General features: G+C 39.5%; 3 protein-coding genes and 1 non-coding gene across 6 annotated transcripts in view; 2 read left to right on the plus strand and 2 right to left on the minus strand.

Moving 5' to 3' along the window:
- The first annotated feature begins 685 nt into the window (after nt 1-685).
- On the plus strand, nt 686-767 carry trnas-aga. The gene has a single exon. It is a non-coding gene; the product is annotated as a tRNA-Ser (tRNA).
- Nucleotides 768-1,122: 355 nt separating this feature from the next.
- nol11 (nucleolar protein 11) lies at nt 1,123-8,702 on the minus strand. Its single transcript, XM_037256924.1, has 18 exons — nt 8,525-8,702; nt 7,778-7,891; nt 7,612-7,668; nt 7,264-7,412; nt 7,113-7,170; nt 6,699-6,840; nt 6,343-6,549; nt 5,753-5,829; nt 5,247-5,370; nt 4,735-4,826; nt 4,457-4,522; nt 3,981-4,165; nt 3,433-3,558; nt 3,116-3,340; nt 2,904-2,982; nt 2,633-2,725; nt 2,245-2,352; nt 1,123-2,077 (listed from the first exon to the last, which is right to left on the minus strand). The coding sequence occupies exons 1-18, from the start codon at nt 8,669-8,671 to the stop codon at nt 1,964-1,966; spliced, it is 2,163 nt and encodes a 720-aa protein (XP_037112819.1). The 5' UTR covers nt 8,672-8,702; the 3' UTR covers nt 1,123-1,963.
- Nucleotides 8,703-9,074: 372 nt separating this feature from the next.
- On the minus strand, nt 9,075-12,555 carry LOC119125968 (beta-2-glycoprotein 1-like). Of its 2 annotated transcripts, none has more exons than XM_037256943.1 (8): nt 12,534-12,555; nt 10,967-11,143; nt 10,636-10,732; nt 10,336-10,412; nt 9,974-10,162; nt 9,710-9,889; nt 9,366-9,563; nt 9,075-9,236 (listed from the first exon to the last, which is right to left on the minus strand). In XM_037256943.1, exons 1-8 carry the CDS (start codon nt 12,538-12,540, stop codon nt 9,172-9,174), a joined length of 990 nt encoding a protein of 329 aa, XP_037112838.1. In that variant the 5' UTR covers nt 12,541-12,555; the 3' UTR covers nt 9,075-9,171. The 2 variants fall into 2 exon arrangements, with proteins under 2 accessions (XP_037112838.1, XP_037112831.1); XM_037256936.1 differs by lacking the exon at nt 12,534-12,555 and adding an exon at nt 11,705-11,863.
- Nucleotides 12,556-13,697: 1,142 nt separating this feature from the next.
- The window catches only part of prkcaa (protein kinase C, alpha, a), a 68,151-nt gene continuing 59,460 nt past the window's right edge, over nt 13,698-22,388 (plus strand). The window contains exons 1-2 of one of the 2 annotated variants that reach the window (XM_037251909.1): nt 13,698-14,033; nt 15,889-15,920. In XM_037251909.1, the coding sequence (XP_037107804.1) occupies nt 13,867-14,033; nt 15,889-15,920 (199 nt within the window). In that variant the 5' untranslated portion in view covers nt 13,698-13,866. The remainder of the gene's footprint in view (nt 14,034-15,888; nt 15,921-22,388) is intronic. The other variant, XM_037251918.1, reaches the window with a different exon arrangement.

Below are 22,388 nucleotides of genomic sequence, written 5' to 3' on the forward strand. Positions count from 1 at the left end.
GAGTGGAGTTTCCGGGGATTCTACCGGAAGCAAATCTTCCAGACCATCAAAATAAAACGAAGGCAACATCGTGACATGAACTACATTCACGCACAGAAAGTAGTCGACGCCATAAAATTTAGTTAGACATAACACTTTGTATCGATTCCACAGAGCCTGCACTCTAAGATGAATCACTCTGCAGTAAAATATAACATTTGACGCGTGACGTTTAGGAAGTGCTGTCTTTTTAACTTTCGTGTAACTTGACACCCACCACGAAGCGCCAATGATTTCGAATCACGTGACTCACTATTTTACAACAACGCAAATTGCATGCTACTTCATAAAACCAGTCGCACTTGCGAACACTCTATGCTCCCGGTGCTTTTTAAGAGTTGTCCTATTGTTTTGTGGCACCAGATCAGCTTGGACAGTTAATGCAGTCGTTGCTTTTATAACAGACATGGCGCCACTGTGGTGAAGGCGAGTGAGCAAGAAGATAATCGTAAATGCGTCGAGCAAGTCGTCATAAAGTTAACCGGACCTGGGAACTGCATACATGCATTCGTTGTCTCGGTTGCTTTGATATCGCATTTCAATGTGTATTGCCTGATCTTCAGCAATATCACCAAATTGCAGAATTTTCAGCTATCGAATCGTATTACGTTGGAAGTATACCGGATTTCGATCGGAGCTTGGACATGTTGTCGTGGCCGAGTGGTTAAGGCGATGGACTAGAAATCCATTGGGGTCTCCCCGCGCAGGTTCGAATCCTGCCGACAACGTTTAATATTTTTCTAATCGTACGGAAAGAACCAACTAGGACAAGTCAATTGAATGAAACTGAAAACAAATATATACGGTAAACACATCCACCCCAACACTCATTTTACACGCATATTTACAGATAACTATTTCCAGTTGTCCAGGTAGCATGTTTACCATTGCAATGCATTAAGTGTCGTGCAAAACAATAGGCCTTCATACAGAGGTATGTTCATTTAATATATTTTGTTCAGTTTGAATACAATGTAAGCTTAAATTTTAGTTCTTGTTTGAATTTTCGGTTATTTCATCGTTTAATGTAATTTTAGGTATGCGCGTGAGTAACTTTTGGCCCCAATGTGGAAGCAGGATTCCTGTTCCTCACGTCATACTTTATTCCATGCTTTTATGTCATCATTAATATTAAAAAACACAAAAATTAAATACATACCAACTTCTGAAAATTATAACGCTTGTCATTCCATGCTTTTATGTAATAAGTAATATTTTAAAACACAAACAATAAATACATTATACTGACTTCTGAAAATTATAACATTTATATGTGTCTGGAAACATTGGAGATGCGCAGAGACAGAACAGGTGCTTGCAGATAGGCTTCTTGTTGTGCAAAAGATTTACCAATAGATGGTGGTATTGCACTGTGTAATTTTCACTGTTCATGAAGGTTTGCACAATCTTAAAATGAGGTTGACTGTTTGCTAATGCACAAGAAGGCCATGTATTTCGATGAGGAAAAAGGAAAGTTCAGCATTTCTCACTACGAAATGTTTGGCACGGTTGGATTAAAAAACAAAGTCAATATAAAAGGACAGACCAGAGAACTAAAACAAAATAACTTTATAGAGGCCTATCATTAGTACTTTTTTCTCCAACTCTTCACATACAGACTGCCTCCCCTGACAGCATCGGCCACGTACAAAAACATTTTAAGATAATATCCAGATTGTTTCCATTAAAAAATACAAATAAAGATGACATGCAATACAACTTAATGGTCTAAATTTCAAAATCACAATACATGAAAACACAATTTAAATGCATCATCAACATTTTTTTCCCCAAACAAATGCACTGAATCTTTATACATATTGAGTTCTGGTGGCTAGCTTTTGGACATAAAACATGAAACCGGCTTCAGGTTAAAATCTGGAGAGGCATGATAATTAGTTACTTAAAAGCATTACACAGAAACCTAAAAAAACTCAATAACCTCAATAGAATATTGTCTTTTATCTTGTTCTATCTTCAAGTCTTTGAGGTGTTTGAGACCTCCCTCAAGTTGTCCAAGTTCAGAATATAGTTTCACCTGAGGATACAACAGAAGGTCACAGGGTTAAAAATAAGACAATATAAAGTTTGTTTGATCTTGAAGAGTAAACCGTTTGCATTTCAAAAGTGATTTAAACTAAAATGTGCATTTGATTTACAGATATAAACCTTACTGCTTGCACTGACAGAACAAGCAGGACGTACCTGAGACTTAATTAAGTTGTAGAGGTTTACCAGAAGGCCTTTGGCCTCTGGGGTCATGACTAGAACTGTGAAATGAGCATCCAACAATAAGCCCACCCAATCCATAATCTGTAAGAGAAGGAAAGAAAAACACACATCCAATTGAATCAGTTAACAATAATGGCATACCTTATCAGTTGCTAGCTACTGCAGTACAAAAACAATATTGGCACTCAAAGATGCAGCCGGTGTAATACAGAACAAGAGCAATGAACAAAAACAAGTCACTACTGCTATAATGTTTTTATTCAATTTGCAACACCTATTGCCCGAGTTGTGCTCAGTTTGTTGCAAGTTTTAATGCAGCTGTATCATGACAATTATTCTCAATGTAATTATTATTACAAACCTGTGTCACACTGGGCGCTCGGAAGGTGTGATTCAGAAGAGACGTTTCTTTGTTATATTGCAGGTAGAGGAAGTGCAGATACTGGAGGAAGATCTTGATAGGACAAGCAAAAAAAATAGATCAATGATATTAAACTGGGAAAGTATGCTTGATGCAGGAATGCTGGATTTGCCAGTACCTACACGACAAGATACCATCATTTCTCACATACAATACACTCACAAATATAAACCCCCCTGAAAATACAATATAGTGCAACCAAGGAACTCACGAAAACATGTTGTGATGAAAGATCTTTCAAATGGGGGAGAAGGAGGTCATCGCTGAATGCCATCTGTAAGACCTCATTTCTTCACAGCTTCAGTCAAGAATCAAAATCACATTTCCACCATCTACAATCTTCAAGATCACACACCGATAATACTGAACTTTTATTCTGGTCAACACCTGATAATTGGTGTTTGTCTGCCAGTAAAAGGATACAGTAAAACAGCCTTCTGTAAGACAACTGGACAGCTTAGTTCTTCCCACGTTGCATTCCTATTTTCCTGATCCGCTGTTGTCATTGTGACATTCGAGTGGTCCTCCAAAGACGACCTAGACCCATTCTGCAAGCCAACCTGACTGTGCTCCCTGGAGGTCAGAGTTTCCATGAAGGAGACACTGTCAGGCTCCGGCTCCACTTTTTCTGCATCACTGTCTGGCATACTGTAACAGAGCGTAAAATATATACATTTTAGGTTGTACTTAAAGGAATTGATTCATTGGGTTTGCCTCAACGGTTAACATTATCATTCTACCTAATGAAGGCCTTCAGGCAGGTGCAGGTGACAGCTTCTGGGATGTCAGGGAAAAAGTGTAAGCAGAGTTGACACAGGAAGTAATCCTTCTTTTCAAGGGCCAGCTGCACGAGGTCAGGGCACATACTGTAAAGAGAATCAATCGCATTAAGTGTTTTGTTTCTGAAATTTTTTCGCAAAAATAGTAAATTCCTATCTGCGGGTGACAAAAGTAAATCTAACGTGCATCTTGATTACTTAACGTTGACTCCCCTAAATGAAGAATGTACAAAATATTAATCTCATACATTAAATACAATTGTTTAACACCACCAACCCACCAAAAAGATTTGAGTCCAGAAATTTTAGATATTGCATTTCTTCGGGACCTTATGGAAGCAACTGCAGGCAAGCTTATATTAGAACGATTGTCATGAGTTGAGTCAGTTGGAAACTCTAAATTTACTTTAAATTGATCAGATTAGATCAATACTTCATTAATGCGTAGATTTTGTGCGAAATTACAGTACATCCAAAATCCTTTGGAAGGAAAAACAAAATTTACTAACCTGTGGCAGAGAAATTGGCTGTGTACTAGCTGCGCCAGCGTGCTCGGTGTGTAGAAGGCAGCATCTGCCAAGCTGCGGGACACCAGAGACGATGCCAGCTGGCCCACTGACTGATTCAGGTCTTGGATGGCTGCTCTGGACAAGAGGCGATGCACAATTTTCTGCACTTCCTCTACTGATGCGGTCTATGTTACATAAAAATAAGCAAGGACTTATAATGCCATCTTGGAATTGTACCATGATGGAAATCAAACAATCGTATGCAACGTATCCCACATACATATGTGAACATGTTGACCTCATAATCGACGGCACATAAATATGGAATTGAAGTGTAGTTGAAACAGAGAGAGGATGTTGCTCAATTATGTTACACATTAACCTTCATCAAACAACTTTACCCCCAAAATGAGTAGTTTGCAAAACAAATCCGAATCTAAATCTCTTTCAGTCGTCTAGAATCAAAAAAGTATTACCTTGATGAGCTCGAGAACTTGCTCAACTGTTAAACTGCGGGATGACTGACTCCTACTTGAAGTTCTCTGGAATGACAGTAGACTAAAATTAAGGATTGGCTATGCGAAAGGAAGCCACAATAATCTACAGGTGGCATACAAAACACACGACAAAATGGTGCCGAGTTCGCACTTTGTTGGCCAATCGGTACCATCACTTTTATGATTTGGGACTGAAAGCAACCAACCAAATCTTGCCCATTAGAATCTTCCTTAGAATGTTACAATAATTCACATACCAAAGTCCTGGTCCCTACTGTTCTCGAGGACTGGGTTTTCTCTTCATGTAAAATGTTGTTCCATGAAGGCACTGACACCAGCGGTCTGGATTCTGTCAAATTTTAATAAAAATTAATCAATAGAGCGGCAAATCTATTTATGACAGCATTTCATTACTAAGTCAAAGACTGTATGCCTTAAATGTAAACAAGATTGAGAAATACGTGTATACATTTTGTTGCGTATAATCTCAGCCATTGATGTATACTGTATTTAAACATACCAGTTAGTGTCCCTTGAAAAGCCGCTCTAATAGATATAACACTAATTTTTTTCTTTCTTTCTGCTGCCACAAAGGGATTTATAACCAGTTCCAAATATCTGTCACTTTGCACATAAACAGTGAACACAATTCTTTTGGTGGAAATGCGCAGACATTTCATGAGCAAAATATGGAGTCTGCGCACTGAGACATAAAGGGTATTCTTGCTATTTATCTATCTTTTGGAATTTATCGAATGTTTTGGCTCACCTTCAGTCTTGGACTGCTTCAATTTGCCCAAAGCAGAAGCGAGTGAAGATTTGGTGCATCCGTATGGAATAACAGACAGGCATTTACCATGTGGAATGAAGATCTTGTTGGAATAACACCAGAGCTAAAAATAAGAAGGAAAGGTAACTTAGTAACAGTAATGGGTTCGTGCAAATGATAAGCTTGTAAACTGCTCTAAAGTTGTGAGGAGGGAATGAATCCCAATCACAATTGAGAGCAGATGTGATGCTCTACCAAAGTCATACAGTCCTCCATCAGCACGCACCAGCTGGGAGGACAGGGAACATTGGCCTATGGTCCAAATTACGACAAAAGATGTCATTGATCAAACTTTAATTTGCTCAATGACTCCTTGGTCATGATGCTACTTTAGCTAAACTTGCAAAGCCAAAGTCCCCACCGCATTTTAAGAAACATCGATAATGTAAAACATTTGGCTCTGTGGGTGATTTTTAAAGAAAACAATAAACGTGTTATGTACCTACCTGTCCAAAGATTTTACCCACAATTTCTTTCCCTGCTTGAAGTGTCTGGAAATTGATATTCCAAATGCAGAGGAAATCTGAAAAAGACATCAAGAAATTATTAGTGTTTTTTTTTTTTTTCAAGATGGGGAGTAAGAAACAAAACAAAACCTTTATAATGGGCATCAATTCTATGTGGATTTTCGCAGGGGTCTATTCTGTACTATGAACAAAGCCGTTGACACGCATACAAGGCTTTAACATGGAAGAAAATACGTTCCATTAATTTTTATTATTGGAAAAGCATCCACTGTCCAGGGGAAACCTTCTTGTGTACTCTCTTTTGTAAATTAAACTGAAAGCGTGAGGCGGGAAAATCCAGTTAATCACCAAATTCACTTGACTGACTTAAGGAAACGTTACCTTCTGCAACAACTGTACAGTGCTGGTAACAGAAATGTCCAGAATGTTTCTTAAGAATTACAATACAGGGGCCACTAAAGATTGCAGTTTGTCTCAGTACTTTTGTCAACTTAGTGCACAAGCGAGTTCTTGATCAGATGTAGAGGAGACACTTTCATGCTCCTCAGGGACGTGATGATGTCAAGTACCTTTACCAGTTCCGGCCGAGGGGTGCGGAACGCCAACCACAGCGACATGGGCTTCATCTAAGAAGACAGCATTAGCTGCAACCAACCGGTCTTCATCAACCGAAAGAGCCAGCAGCAGATTACGGGGCAGTGAAATGGTTTGAGAGTCCTCATCACGCCCAGGGCCCCACACAGAGATCACACTCTGGTACATGTGTCCATTAGGATCTATATGACAGAGAGATGACAAGGCGTAGAGGAACTTGAAAATTGTGTCGCTCATATTTGGGCCATGATTGCCATTAATTATGATTGCCATAATCACAAAAATCATGAAGCTAGAAAGCAATATTCAAACAGAAGAAATGGAGGCTTACAGAGGTAAAGCAGATGGATGAGTTCATCTCTGTAGGATGCAGAGAAGCTAAGAGGCGAAAGGCTGGCGTCTTCTCGCTCCAACTGGTACTTCTGCAGTATGTTTGGCTTCACTTTCAGCAGGTACAAAAAATGGTCCCCTTTCTAGAGAAATACATTCAATTTCAGTCAAGCCCATTTATGATGTAAGAATTACCGGGAACAATCACAAAATAAACAACATTCCCATTCGAAAATATCTGCTGGACTAATATTAGCATTGTTTCCACTAAGTACCTCAATTCGGTTGACTATGAATGAGGTTTATTCTTCCGATATGTAGCAAGTAAGACGGTGCATTCGTAGCTATGCCAGAAAAATAATTTTGGAGTGGGTTGATTTATCATGATGAAGACACCAAAGAATAAATTTGGTACCTTTTCTGTTGTGAAGATGACAAACTGCTGGGTTTCTGCCACTATGTTGGTGCTCCACCTGAAAACAAACAGAAAACAAAGACAGCAGCACAATTGAAGCAAATTAAATCTTTCAATCTTTAAACTCCAAATTGCAACAGTAGAATGTTACCTGATGGTTTCATCTGGAGCCAAGACTTCCTCGACAGTTTGCTGAGGAGTCGCGAGAAGAGAATCCAGAAGTCTCACAGCTCCTCTCTGAAACAAGACCACGGCATCCTCTCCAGCAACGCAGTGGACCCTCCAGATGTCGGACGACACCTGAGCAAAACACATAAATACTCAACTATTCAACACATCTGAAGCTGTAAATCAAGACAAGCGACTTCCCAAACCCAGCTATTATTTCAAATGTGAAATACATAATAATGGACCAAATGGCCATGTGACATGTAGCCTACAGTAAAGGAAACTGACAATAATGAGGAACGCGTAGAGTAGAGGGAACAATCACACTTACAGTCGCTTTAAATGTTTTGTCCAAGAGATCATCATCTTCCTTCCAGATTCTGATCACCTGAAAAGCATACAAAATAAGATTTGAAATTTTGATGGACTAAACAACTGTGTAGCCTCTTTTGCATTTTGAGATGCTGATTGTGATGCGCAACACTGAATGAGTTTACCTTATTGTCTGTTACTGCTACATATTCTTTAGTTTGAGTGTTATAAATTGCTGGAGAGGTCAAACAACTGCCTTGTTTGACAGTCCAGCTCCCCAGTGGCTTTTGGTCTGAAACCTGACACAAACACACGCAAAAAAAACATTAACACGCCAGTGACAACAATTGGCTGTTATCAAATATGCAAACACTGATGCTGGTAACATATCTGCTACACTGGCACCAAACTGATTTAAGTGGATGCCAGAAGTGTCAAAATGTGTACATTACTCCTAGTCAATGGGACATGCCGTATAACAGCGAGCTTTGTTCAGTTTAACTTTAATAAAATAATGTTTGCAACTTAATTGGAGCACGTTTGGTAATTTTTCTTTAGAAACACTAATTGGAAAGAGGAACTTGGAAAACTATGTCCCATTGTGTATTAAATATATCTTTCATTGTCAGCATTTGTTTAAAATATTAAGCTAGTAGCATTATTACTTTCTAAGATAATTGGAGTCAAATCTGCTACCAGAGGCTAAAACTTTTCAGAGTCCCACACTTAGGCGCATGATTACTCAGTGACCTTTGTTGTAAGAGGTTTAACTAGTAATATAAATTAATAACATAATATAAAGTAGTAAAATAAAGTATCCCAGACGCTGGAATGAAAGTAAAAGGCACTTTCTGAGCGAGCCGATGCCTCATTCTCCAGCTAACTAGCTAGCCTCGAAACGCTTGATGTCCCAAAAACACGTTAAACTTTACCTTATAAAGAGTAACTGATCTGAAGGCATCACTGACAATTACATGGTCGTTATCCCTCTCCGGTTCGATGCCCTGAATGCCGGACTTTGTTGAATTTTGGGATGGAACTAGTCCACACAACGTGTACCCCTCGTACAGCACGGCCATGCTGGAATAAGAGAGGTGGAACTTCGGACAAGCTCGCGAGACAATAGAAAATGCGCAACGAGATTTCCGACGCCACACTCAAAACAACGAGAATTTGATACCGCCTACTTCCTACTCGCTCTTCGCAAAGCAACGGGAAATACCCTGGCGGCCATCTTGCGTTGCCACTAGCTAAGAGCTCCTAAGTTTTTTAGACTTTTTTTCCTTGTATTTTCCTTTTCAACCCATTTTCAACTGAATATGCACACTACCAAGACTTACTTAACTTGTATTTTGTAGATGTAGCAACAGTGTTGTCATTTTCATTCCACAAAATAGAATTAAACTTTTATTTCACAAAATCAAGTTCATTCTTAAATCTTACACAGAAGATATCAAACACAAATTGACCCACACACGCATCTTAAGACTCAAGATGTGCTTTATATTTAGAGCCCAGAACAATGCTGTTAATGCTGGTGACGTAATATTCATAATCAGAGAAGGGATAGGCTTCCATCTCAGCACTGATTTATTTCAGAAGGAAGTGAACCAGAATATAAGGTATAGTTTATTCCGCTTGGCTCTGAAAAGAAACACAAATAATTGGTTAGAGTAAAGGTTTGGGTTGTTGCTCAAGTTTTCTTGATATAGTTTCTCAATGTACCTTTATAGCATTTGAACAACTGGGAAATTATTATTAATCAATCACTACCTTCATAGCATTCGGGGATTTTGAGATTTCCATCGACGCACTGAGTTGACACAGCGTAGCCACAGTTCCTGACCTTGTCCAAGCAATAGACTGACACAAGATCGCCGTGGAGGACTCTGTTTGGCTCGAAGTCTGCGATCCAAAGTTTTTTTTCTTTGTATAATATTCTTCCTCTTTTAATGCCAATACTGCAAGGAGCTGTTTGCCACAGAAACAATAAAACATAAAACATGATGATAATGGTAACAAATTTGGTGAAATTGTTGGGATTGTTATGCATAAATAACAAAGCATCCTCATCACTCAAATATCAAAACGCTAGTTTGTGTACATTCATGACCTACCTTTACAGGCTGGTTTTTCAGACCACTCTCCATTTTTCTGGCAAACCATCTGGAAGCTTCCATCCAGCATGTAGTTGCCATTACAGCCGTACTGCACCGTCTCCATGAAGTCATAACGTCTCTGGTCATTGCTGGACATGTAACCATTGAAAATGTTCTCTGGTGGAGGGCAAGTTACCACTGGAAAGATTTTGTATTAGACTGGTTTGGTCACTGGAAAAAAAATTGTATTTGATTGATTGTTTTTTGTTTTTTTTACGATACCTCGACATTCGGGTGTCTCGGTCCAATTGCCACTGGCTGTGCACTCTGCATATAAGTTTCCAAAAAGGACGTAAGGAGGCAAGCACTTATATGTCCCATGGGTGCCAAAATATGTCGTGTTTCCTCTTATTTTCCTGTTATAACTGATAAGACCAAACTTTGGGATTGGAGCAAGACCACAAAACACAGCTGCAAGATAAGAGAACACATACTGTGTTGTAAATGGTAAACGTATCAATTAATGAAAAAAAACAACCTTTGGAATAGATTTGAACTGTTCACAATACAAAAGTGTGAAAGGATTACGTGTTGCAAATTAGAAAAACATTAAGAGAAAAGGAAGGAAATGGCTGAATACATACGTTTACACTCTGGTACCAATGTGCTCCATGTTCCATCAGCCTGGCATGTAGCATTTTGGGGTCCAGAAAGGATGTACCTATAGAAAGAAAACATTTTTATTTTTTTTATTCAATCGGATATAAATATATTTTAAGTTAACTTTGGAGGTTCCATTGAATTCACTCGAGTAATGTTTACTGGGTATGCACGACAACCTCGTAATGGTATAAGAGTGCGCATCACCATTTCTAATTTGACTACTACTTGCATCATTTCTTACATGTCATTCATTGGAATTTAACTAAATGGTCTCACTTTACCCCTCGTGACAGGTATAGTTGATTATACTCTGGTACACCGTATCCTCATAATACAGATCTCCATTGAGCAGTTGGTCAGGAGCAGGACAATGCTTTGCTAAAAGATAGAACAATATATTAGTACTGTTGTGAGTCTACATATGGTTAGTAACATATTACCTGGCCTTTGCAATGAACAACTAAAATCTTTTTTTTTTCCAAAACGATTGTTTCTTTTCAAAGTTTTGGTAATAATGATATTACAAAGATGGAGACACAGCTTAGAATGATAAAAAAAAAACACATCTAGGAAGTGTGCAGTGACATGAAATAATATTGAACTGGGACCCACCAATGCACTTCAGTTTGGTTTCAGTCCACCTTCCTTGGTCAGTACATACAATTGTCCGAGGGCCCAAAATGGACGTGTATCCCGGTTTACAAAACAGCACTAATTCTTCACCAGGCCGAAAGTAGCGCTGGTGCTCCAATGTTACAATGTTGCCATCCAGCTCAGGTATTGAACACACTGCAAGGACAAACACATAATTAGTGACTTGATGATTGACAAATAAAGCAAGTGTTGATTAGCATTTAGGTTGTTACTCCATTCATTCTTTCTGGAGTGTTTGTCTTCAATAGGGTCTCGGGCTCGGGGGTCTTTGTTGACTTAGATTGAGAGGCACATTAAACCCTGGACTGGTCCGGCAGTCATTTGCAAGACAAATCTAGACCTTTAGATTTATATTTACAGCAATGGAAATTTTAACAGGGAATTTCTAGTCTTCGGTTAATATAGCATACATGTTTTAGAATGTGGGAAGATGATGAAGAACATGCAAACTCAGCACAAGATGGACTAAGCAGAGAGCAGAACACAGAACCTTGTAACACTGTTTGGGCAGGTTATTGCACAATGTTACCAGCTTGATTAGTTAGTTAGTTAGTTCGTTAGTTAGTTAGTCAGTTAGTTAGTTAGTTAGTTAGTTAGTTAGTTAGTTAGTTAGAGGGTTGGTCTACAATCAGTCATTAGACTAAATATAAAAATAGACAGCACTTGTGACAAGAAAAAGTATGAAAATATAAATACCGTTGTCTTCTTGTGCTTTGACAAAGTTAAAAAATGTGACTAATAGCCAAACATAGATAATATATTCCAACCTGAGGGGAAAAGCACAGAAATTCATGGTGTCCTTCCTGTGGTGACCAAAACTGTTTCTGAAATGTGTGTTGACTTTGTCACAACTATTTGTGCTTCTCCAAAAGTAAACAGATAAGAGAAGGACAGTACTTGCTCACATTTGGTTTTGATTCACCTGTCAACAGAAGCAACCTTCTAACAGTCACCTAACGATCACTTTACTGATGCTTCCAACTTTGTAGAAACATGTTGAGGAAGGTGTGGTTCATGAGGGCATGGGGAAGACCTTGATCGTACTTATACACGTTTGGGATGAACGACATCAGTGATTTTGAGGCATTTTATGAAAAGACATTAACACCCTACTGACACTGCAACATTTTGTCAGATGTATGTTTATTTTGACCGCCAGTGACCTTGGCAGAAAAAAGAATCAATGCTCTGAAATCTCTGTTACTGGAAGCTCTGACGGTGGACTTTCCCTTCTGTTACAACACTGTTACGTTGTTATAAAGTACATATAAAAGCCACATTTGTGTTGTTGTGTGGCTTATATGTATTTACAGTATATTGATGGGACTTGATGTAAATTGTTTTCAGAGATTTGAGTGTTGTTTGTTGCTGTTGTTTTTGGTCCATGGAGTATTCCAAGATTCCATGAGAGGAGGTGGTTAATGGTCATAATAACTGATACTGAAAAATGTAATGATATTTAAAAGTAAAATAATGAACAAGATATGAATGATCTATAATCAATATTTTTGAAATTCCAACTTACTGCACATGTATCCCGTTGCTATATGTTCTTGTAAAATTACACTCATCCATCTATCCGTCCGTCCATCCATCCATCCATCCATCCATCCATCCATCCATCCATCCATCCATCCATCCATCCATCCATCCATCCATCCATCCATCCATCCATCCATCCATCCATCCATCCATCCATCCATCCATCCATCCATCCATCCATCCATCCATCCATCCATTTTCTTTTGTGCTTATCCTCATTCATCATTCCGATTGCAGTATTTCACTTGTCTCCTTTTCTTTCCCCCTCAAAACGGCGACAGTAACAAACAATGTACTTTTCTGGTTTTCCGCACGATGGCGGCATCATGCAGCATTTTCATTGCATGACCGTGGATCGCGTCTCAATCCTGTGGAGCATGACAGTGTTGAGAGGACCATTCAAGAATGAAAGGAAGTTTCCAAATCAGGAAAAAGCAAATAATTTAAACTGCAATAAGATGTAGCAAAAAATTGTTGACCAGTTTTATATTTACAAATCAATGTGTCTGATGGAAGTCGTTGTACACATGTGGAATCGATTCTCGCTCAGTGACAATGTGCATGTGAGTGTGACTGGTCGTTTGTCTCTATGTGTGCCTTGCAACTGGCTGGCGACCAGTAGTCTGCCTTTCGCCCATTTTCAGCTGGGATAGGCTCCAGCACCTCCCGTGACACTGAACAGGATAAGCGGTGTTGAAAATGGATGCACAACACCTGTTTTGACTGACTGGCGTCCAGTCCAGGGTGTCATCAATTTTTTGCCGGGAGTCAGGATAAGGTCCCACTCTCCGACCACCCTGACACCGAACAAGATAAACGGAACAGGACATGTATGGCTTCAGAAATCACTTTTATTACAGTGACAAATACAGTTTGTCTCAGGAGAACTTTTATTTATACAAATAAGTGCATGTTTTGTGAATGATCAATTTTCATAGGGGTAGAAATGTCCCATTGTCCTTCAAATCTGGGATGACCCTACTCCAAAATCAAACAACAAAATAAAAATCCTAATCTGTATTGTGTTGACTGTTCATTGTAGTTAAAGGCCTTCTTCGTCGCGGGGCTCAGGAGAAATGTAGATGCTTTTATTTTGAAGGATACCGGACGTACAGTTTGTATCTGGCTAACTTGACGGCGCTCTGAGTTGACAGCTCGGCGTCGTCCAGTGGCAGCCACAGGCGGGGAAAGCCCTCACTCGTAGTCTCGCACTCACCAAGTCCCCAGCGTGTCTCTCTGCTTGGCTCCCGACTCAGCGCCGCGCAAGGCACAGGCACTCTCGCAAGACAGCAACACGGAGCTTGCTTGCGTTCAACATGGCCGATACAAGTTCGATCGAGTCGTCCAACGAGGACGTAGCGAATAGATTTGCTCGCAAAGGTGCTCTGAGGCAGAAAAATGTCCACGAAGTGAAGAACCACAAGTTTACTGCCAGGTTCTTCAAGCAGCCGACTTTCTGCAGCCACTGCACGGACTTCATCTGGTAAGCCATCCGTCTCCGCCTCCACCCAACCCGGCCACATCCACGCGTGCAGCCTGTTGCATATTGGATTGCAACTTTGCGCCCCCGAGCCTTCCTCCATGATGTTACGCAACTTTACTTTGCAACTTTCCCCCACTTGATTCTGCAAATCTCACTCTGTTGTCGACTGAGCTGTCAAGAAGCAGACTTCCTCAGGGATCCCGGTGCCAAATGGGGAGGGCCATGTTGTTTATTTTCCCGTATAAAGCACTTAACATGTGTAAACGTTCCGTGCATATGTAGTTTGTAAGTTCCGTTGCGATTCAAAGTCATAATAAGCAGACTTTAGGGCAAATTTAGGATTAGAGAGAACATTTACTGCGATGTTTCCTGCTAAAGCCGATGCACATATTGGATGAGTCACGATTTATTTCCCTTACCGAGGCACACATCGAGGCATACCGCACTACTATTGTTCCCCCTCCCAATATTTTTCTTTAAGAGGAAAAGACTGCCACTGTGGAAACATATGGAGTAGTTTTGGGGAAGAAAATGAATATGGAAAGTACGCCCCGTGCCAAAGTACAGATTCCGACTATTTTCACAGCTCTTCTAAAGTTTTGTGACTTTTGTTAAGGCAATGATGAATGAGGAAAGGAAAATACAACTCATTGCGTTTGCTTGGCAGCTCAGTCACATTTGGCTAAATTGACAGCAAGTAGAGATCAATATCAAATAAAATAAGGGCTTTACATTGGAAGGTCACATCCCAGAAAAAATAATCCTCTTTAGTTTTTCCATGTGTTTTTGCATGGTTTAATGCAGGGGTCTCCCCCCTTTTATCACCCCAGAGACCCATTTATACATTAAAGATCTGGATAGCTACTCATGTTTAGTTAGATTTATTAACTGCTGCATCACTGAACAGAATGAGAGGTATAGAAAATGTACAGATGGCTGTTTCAACCATTTTCACTCGTATATGTATTAAAAATCATGGACTTAAAATCCAAACTTTCTTTCTATAAATGCTACATATTAATAGGACATTAAAGGTTCGGTTTTCATTTTTACACGCATGACAGTTAAGAATTACTTAAAGCGGCCAAACATTTAATTAATTATTCCTGTCCCACACATCAAGTAATGGAAAATAAAAACACAGTTAATTGGATACATACATTTATTTTGATTGCTACTGGTCTGGAAAAAACGTAGCGAGTAAGACTGCTATTTAATGATATGGTCCAATCTTCCCCAACAGGTTATTCTCAATCTCAGATTGTAGAGTTCCAGCCATATTCACAGTCATCCACTTTTGCAAGTGCTAGTATGATCTCATGGCCTTTACTACTTACAGTTTATGACCTAGACAGTTTCACAGCAAGGCATGTGCATTGCCTAATGGCACTCCTTAGTCCGTAGTCCAGAGAGCTAAACATGTCCTGCAGTTACAGGCAACAACTTGTTCCAATGCACCATTGTATCAAAAGAAGCAGGGAGGGTCCACTTTGCTTTCTGGGTGGGACTCACTGTCACAACATCATGCAGCTAAGCGGACTGGACCTCTCCTCTCGCGAGTCTAGCAGGAATCACACTGCACCAGCTCTTTCCATAAAAACCATTCCAGACTGAAAGAATGCTGAACACGTGCACAGTGGAATCCCTGGACTTTGTAGTCTTGTGGTGAATATAAGGCTAGGGTAGCTTTACTTTTAAAAGACTGCCAGCAAACGCCTCATGATTATTTGTTTTACGTCATGCAAAGTGCTGACCCTCGCATAATGCCTATTGTTGTTATTAAAAGCTAAGGGCTTTCTGATTATGTGAGTGGAAATGGTCAACTCATTTAATCCTGCTTTGTTTGCTTCCACAGGGGCTTTGGAAAACAAGGATTTCAGTGCCAAGGTAATCCAAATTGACTTCAGTTCTGGTTTGTTCAAACATGATGTGTTTATTTTTATGTGGACAGTAAGTGTGTTTGTGTGTGTGTGTGCGCACATACCGTGTGGATCATGTTCAGTGGTCGCTGTGGTTAAATAAGTGGTCATGCATGAAAGTAACTGAACAGAAACTTTGGCATCATATTCAGGCAAACATTTACACCCACCTCATATTTAGCTTTCGATTCTGCAGCCATGGAGCTATTGTTTTCCCACAACCTGGATAGTGTTTATTGTTTCTGCAACCACAAAACATGTGGTCAGAAGGATGTGGGCCTCAATCAACATTGTTTCCAATATGGCAAGAACTGAATTTGGCAGGAAGTGAAGCAGAACACACACAAACATACTGATGCAATTTGAGAAGTAATTAAATCGAGGAATATGCCAGTAATGCTTGTCTGAGATGCTCATCCAGCAGAATGGAGTTATATTTCTACTACTCCTCAAAGAGGTCTTCCTCGGATATAGGAAATTTCTCAAAGTCTGATTGGCGCATTCCGTTTCTTTAAAGCAGTATCAAGAAGTAGTGACGCTTTCACTGCTGTCTCCATTTCTCATTTTTGTGCTATTAATCAGTTAATTGCCTTTTCCACAAATAAAACTAAATGAACCAATCATATTTGTTTCAGGAATGTTATCGAAATCCTTTTACAATTCGAGGGTAATTCTCTATATGTTTGTTTTTATTGATTCAAATGATTGAACATTCACCCATCTGTGCCCCCCCAAATAAATCAAATCCGTTCTGGAATAAAACTGACAAGAAAATGTGAAGACAATGAAGTGTTAATACTTTCCGGATGCACTTGTCACAACATGCATAACAGTTTACTTCTAAATCAAGGTTTAGTGTTTTTCATTTTCAAAGGTTATAAATGGCACTGCAGGAGTTTTTACCTGCGTCACCTGTTAACTGTAGTTCCCTTAAACGTGTCACTGAATGCATCACTAATGAAACATAAAATAAACTGAAGGTATAAGGCCATTTGTGGATTATTTGTCACATATGTATATGTTGTTAACACTGCATTCCACTCAGAGCTCCCACTCACCATCATTGTCAACGCCAGCATTTGTGGTATTTTTGCAACATTGCTAGATAAACACCTTGCTGGACAGTTGACCTTAGTAATTATGAGCTTTTCCTATGAGTGTCTTGGAACATGGAAGTCTTGGCTCAACACATCTTTCTAATAAACATAGAGGGGAGTTTTATGGATTGAAGTGTCACATATAATAGAATGAGTTATCTTGACATCTGAGTTCCTTATTAGAGTCGCTGGTTAGTTGAAGCCAATCCCTGCTGACTTTGGGTCGACACACCCTGAGCTGGTTGGCAGTCATGTTGGGCAGACTCGCTAAACACTGCGTCGCCTCGACGTAGCCCAGGAGAGAAAACCGAATCTCAAGTGGCCATGTCGTCTTCACTTTTCATAAATTCCCTTTCCAGACATGTTGAATAAATAATGACCCCCCCTATCAAGGAGTGATCGTTTCCGCTGCAACTTTTAAAAGTAGGAAAGGGCCTCACTTTGGAAGATCTGTTTGGCCATAAATTATTAACACTGAGGTGCTTTTATAAAATGGAGGTCAGGTGCTCCAGCAGAGCCGGGCGGTCTCTCAGTCACTCCTCGAAAAATGACAAGGTGATAAACGGGAGGGTGACATTTCTGTAACTGGATTGACATTTCATTTTCATCCCCCGTAAATGTTATTTGACTAAAAATAGGGATTGCGCCATATTAGATCACACTTATGGGTACCATGTCATAAGCAGGACATTTTGATGACTTGGCCCCACCCCCCCAAATAGATCAGTTTTGACGAAATATTCATGAAAGAGATTTTCATCAGTTGACATTTTAGAGCATCCATTTACTCCTCAAAGTCAAAATGAGATGATATAAGATCATCTTCATTGCGAGCACAGTGGCAATGTTTGTACAGGATGGGCATTTAACTAAATTGATTTAAAAAAGAAAATAGGTTGGATGGAAGACTGTACATCATTTTCTTCCCAGTTCAGCTCAGACCTTGGGAAATGTACTCTGGACTGTAGCCTAGAATTGATGAAAATGTGCCAATCTTTAAAACGACGTGTAATCAAAAGAACCCAACTGACTTTAGAGTACAACGTTCCAATGGTGAGTGAGAAATTCGCAGTTAGTGATAAATCTCAGCGCGCCATGGGACACAGTGTCCGACATCTGCAGACTGAGGCATTCATACAAAACACATTACTAGTCAGGAACTTGTGCAAAAATGTAGACTCAATCAGTCTTTCTCTCTCTTTTTGACACTAGCAATGAAATGTTGTGTAAACAACACGTCTTGATGCTATCTGCCTCGTGAACAAACATTTCCTGCCGAGTCATGTTTCAAAGCCTTGGCCTTGGCCTGTCGCCGTCCCTCAGCACAGTTTACCTTCAGTGGTTCTCTCCCTTGACCTGTTTTATTTAGATCCTCCTTAACATTCTTATCTAGATCTGAAGTAGTGCTACAGTAGCTGCCCTAACTGGAGTTGTCAAGTGCTTGCAGAAACTTTTCAGTCTTTATTCAAGATGTGATGTAATCTAATTCACATTCATTGCCATATGATCTTAAGCAGCACAAAAAGAGAATATCTCACAAGTCTAGATGTTTTTTTATTTGAAGTAGTTAGCATAGGTAAGCATCACTGTGAACCGCGATTAAACGATTGCGCATACTCTCCTTTTATCTGTTTATCTTGACTCATCCATCATTTTTAAAAACGCCAGCCCTTGAGTGAGTGAGCTTTTGTCCATGATTCACATGAATACAAATAATTTAAAAAGAATGACCTTTCTTGCATTGACTAGTTGGGAAAAGAGGATTCAATGATGATCTTTGTGCTACATTGAGCACTTAACATTCAAACATGACACCTTGCCTTTAACCATAATTTAAGTAACTTGCACACACACACAGATGACCCTTTTATAGTCATGTGTGTCATCTGTATTTAAAGCATCAATTTAACAAATGTCAAGAAAACAGTAACTGCTCAGTGTTTGAACAGTGCTCAGAATCGTGGACGACGGCCTTTGTTGACAGTTGAAAGGTAAACTTCACCAGTGTTCATGTGCTCAGAACACACATTCTGCCTTTACCTGATACTGTTGCACTGGTAACTTATTCAAACAGCATCTTGGTCTGTTTCCTCTGCTTCATCCCGAATCTACAATAGAGCTTGTCAACAGAGGAAACAATTTAGCTTGATAGTTTTCACAAGCACACATTTCCTTCCAAACACAAATTTACAGACAGATAAAGTTGGCGAGTTAGGGTTTGCTCACATCAGTCTGTTTTTAAATACAAATAGAAACAATTGGTGTCTTTTTGGCTCCTGGTAAACCCGGCTGTGTTTTAGAAAGCAAAAGTACAAGTGAAAGAAAGGTTCTCAAAATGATTATTGTTTTAAATTCTCTGTATTGTGTAAACACGAAAAGGCAGAGCTGTCGTAAAGGCTATGTTGACTGTTAGCAGCAGAAACACATTCAAAATGCAAATTCTCAACCCTAAAATGTGATGAATCGAGTATTAAAACTATAGTTTGGATTAAACCTGATGGCTGAGCAGTTTGGTACAAAAAAATGACTGTATACTTTTGATTAAAAAAAAAAAATCAAGCATGGTTCCGAAAATGGATGGACTGAATGGAATTTAATGGATGAAATATGAAATGAAAAGATGAACATGCATCTTGAACATACTTTTTACCCTCTCACAGTTCCTGTCAACAAAGCATAAATAATTCTTTGGCCCTTTGAATCCATGTTGCTTGTATGCTCTGTGACATCCACAGCAGCGTTGACACTTGTTATAAGCCGTGAGCATCACTTTGTGCATTTTCTCTGAGTGCCTATGGCGCTTCACTCCCCCTCTTGTCAGATCTCTTCATCGCTTGCCATTTAAACAGCGTAAATTAGCACTCGTGGTCAATTTGGCACTCGTATCTCGTCTTTTGGGCGGAATTTCATATGACAGGGTTCCTGGAGGTAAGATCTTTCAACTGCTCGGTTGTCTCTGGCAACACTCGCAAAGCCGAGTCGCCAAATATACGCATGTATTGTGTTTACAAGGCGAAATGTACAGAACATACATTTAAAGCTCCTCTGACCCTCAAAAAGTGACGCTGCTGTTTTTTTTTTTTTTTATGGACTTTTTTGGTGATTATGTTCTTGCGACATGCAATACGTATTACTTAAGCTCTTCAGGTTGGCTTTCAGGCTTGTTCCTTCCTTCCTTCAAGAACTGCTTCCTCAAAAAAACCTCATGTTGATACTTTAAAATGAAGTTGATGTTGCAGGTTGTAATTGTGAAAGATGGTCTGAACTGTCGCATTGCTTCTAAAATCCTACGAGATCACTTTCCGATTCAAATTTTGCTTGCAACTTTCTCTCCTAACAGCATCATGCAACATGTGCAACAAAAAAAAAAAACTCTGCATGTTTTTGCTTTAAACCAACCCTTACCAAATTTGTCATGCAGTTTGGATTTCTCCGAAAGCCTCTCTCACATCTCTTCCTGTTCCCCACTAATCAATTCAGCCGCATTAAGAAGAGACCAAGCCATCATGGCAGCTGCATTATTTATCACCTCAATTGTCAATGTGCATTTGCGCTAAATTCATATCGTACACGTCGGGTAGTGTTCATGTCATATTCGTCAGCCTATTTCGGACCACGTGCTCATCGAGTGAGTACACTGTATGTGTGTCTAAGTACACTTTTAAATGGCACGGTGATATTTGCTACAGCGCCACTCTTGCTGATTCTGTATTTGATCACCTCGTGAGTCTCTAGGGAAACCTGAACCACACTTTGATAAACACTCACTTGTCTTCAGGCGTCAGAAGACGCATCGTGTTGGCCGTGTCACTGTTTGATGAGAGGCTTTCAGTGCTGCCCATGTTCCTGCTGTCATATGAATATACTAATGAATGACTCGGTTTTTCATGAACGGGGCCACCTGTTTTGTCATTTGCCTGTCGTAAGTGCGCCCATTTGCACAGATTAATTTTTTAGTTTTATGTGGGCAAAAGGATACAATCCCTGTCTGCACCGTTTAATCGGTGCTGTTGCATCAACGGCTTGCAAATTGTCACATTTGTCTGCAAGCAAACTAGGCCTCTGGCGGTCGGGCCGGCTCGGTCCCTAAACTGGATTGTTTGCATTGACATAGACTATTACACTGACCTTGTGTTGGCCTTTCAAATTAAACCCTGGGATGGTTTTACTTTCCTGTGTGTTTGGAAATCCTGTGAGGTTACAACTCTGCACGAGTTTTTTAAATTTATTCAAGACGCGGGATTTTTTTTTTTGTCACAGCACATATAGCCTACTGATCGCTAAGAACTTGTACTGGTACTTGAACTGGTAATCAATAACCGATAACTTGTAATATTTTTCTGACAATATCAGATGTGCAGGTTTGCTGGAATCATTTTGCAAAACCCACCAGAACCCATTCGCCATTAGCATCCCAGTTGAAGATTGACCGAATGCAAAACATCCCATATTTTCCAATTATGATGATGAGATTAAAAAAAATAGTTTAATGCTCATCTCTATGACTCTAACACCTGAGCCACGTTGCGAAGAGACAGAGTAAAATGATTTGCACAATCAACACAGTTTGCAGTCAGTTCTTCTGAAGGTGGGTTTTGTCTACCTTCATACTTGTGTGTATGCTTATGATAAATTAATATTATAAAAATCCATGATGTCTGTGATTTAAAACAATACTTTATGAAAATTATAATTATACATGTGGATGAAATAGTAAAGCTTGTAGACTCAGTGACCATAATGAGAGCAATCAAATATGCAGAGCTTGGGTAAACGATTGATCGATTTTCATGGATAAAACTCAAAATATTGGCTATTAGGTATTTTAAAAAAGGAAAGAAGGTGTTGATTATATCATATATATAAAACACCATTGACCTATGATTGACTGTTGATAAGTGGACTAAATCAGGTGGAATTGGCTCTCCGTGACCGAGCAGTAAATAAAAAAATGTATGCTTGGATGGACACAAGCATTCTAAAGAAAAACAACCATATTGTCGCCATCAGTTGCCCCAATTCACCCGTGGATTACTTTGACTATTAATGCTTAATGTTCCGGATGATATCAAGTTTTTATCTAGCTCCATCGTTGTCCGTCCGCTAAGTCGCTAAGCCTTTGTGCAGCGAATGTTGGCCATCCTCCTGTTATGCAGAAACAAATACAAGCATATACACACTTTGAGGGATGTCATTTCTAAAACTTGTTTTGCCTTTAAGTGCAACTGCATGCGGTGGTGTAATAGAATTCCAAAGACAATGCAAAGTCGATTATTCTCGTCGTAATTGAACAAAGACAGTGGCATACAAAAAGCAGTCCTTCAATATCTTGGATCATG

The sequence above is a fragment of the Syngnathus acus genome, chromosome 1 (genome assembly GCF_901709675.1).
Source record: "Syngnathus acus chromosome 1, fSynAcu1.2, whole genome shotgun sequence".
In the NCBI taxonomy this organism is placed as follows: Eukaryota; Metazoa; Chordata; class Actinopteri; order Syngnathiformes; family Syngnathidae; genus Syngnathus; species Syngnathus acus.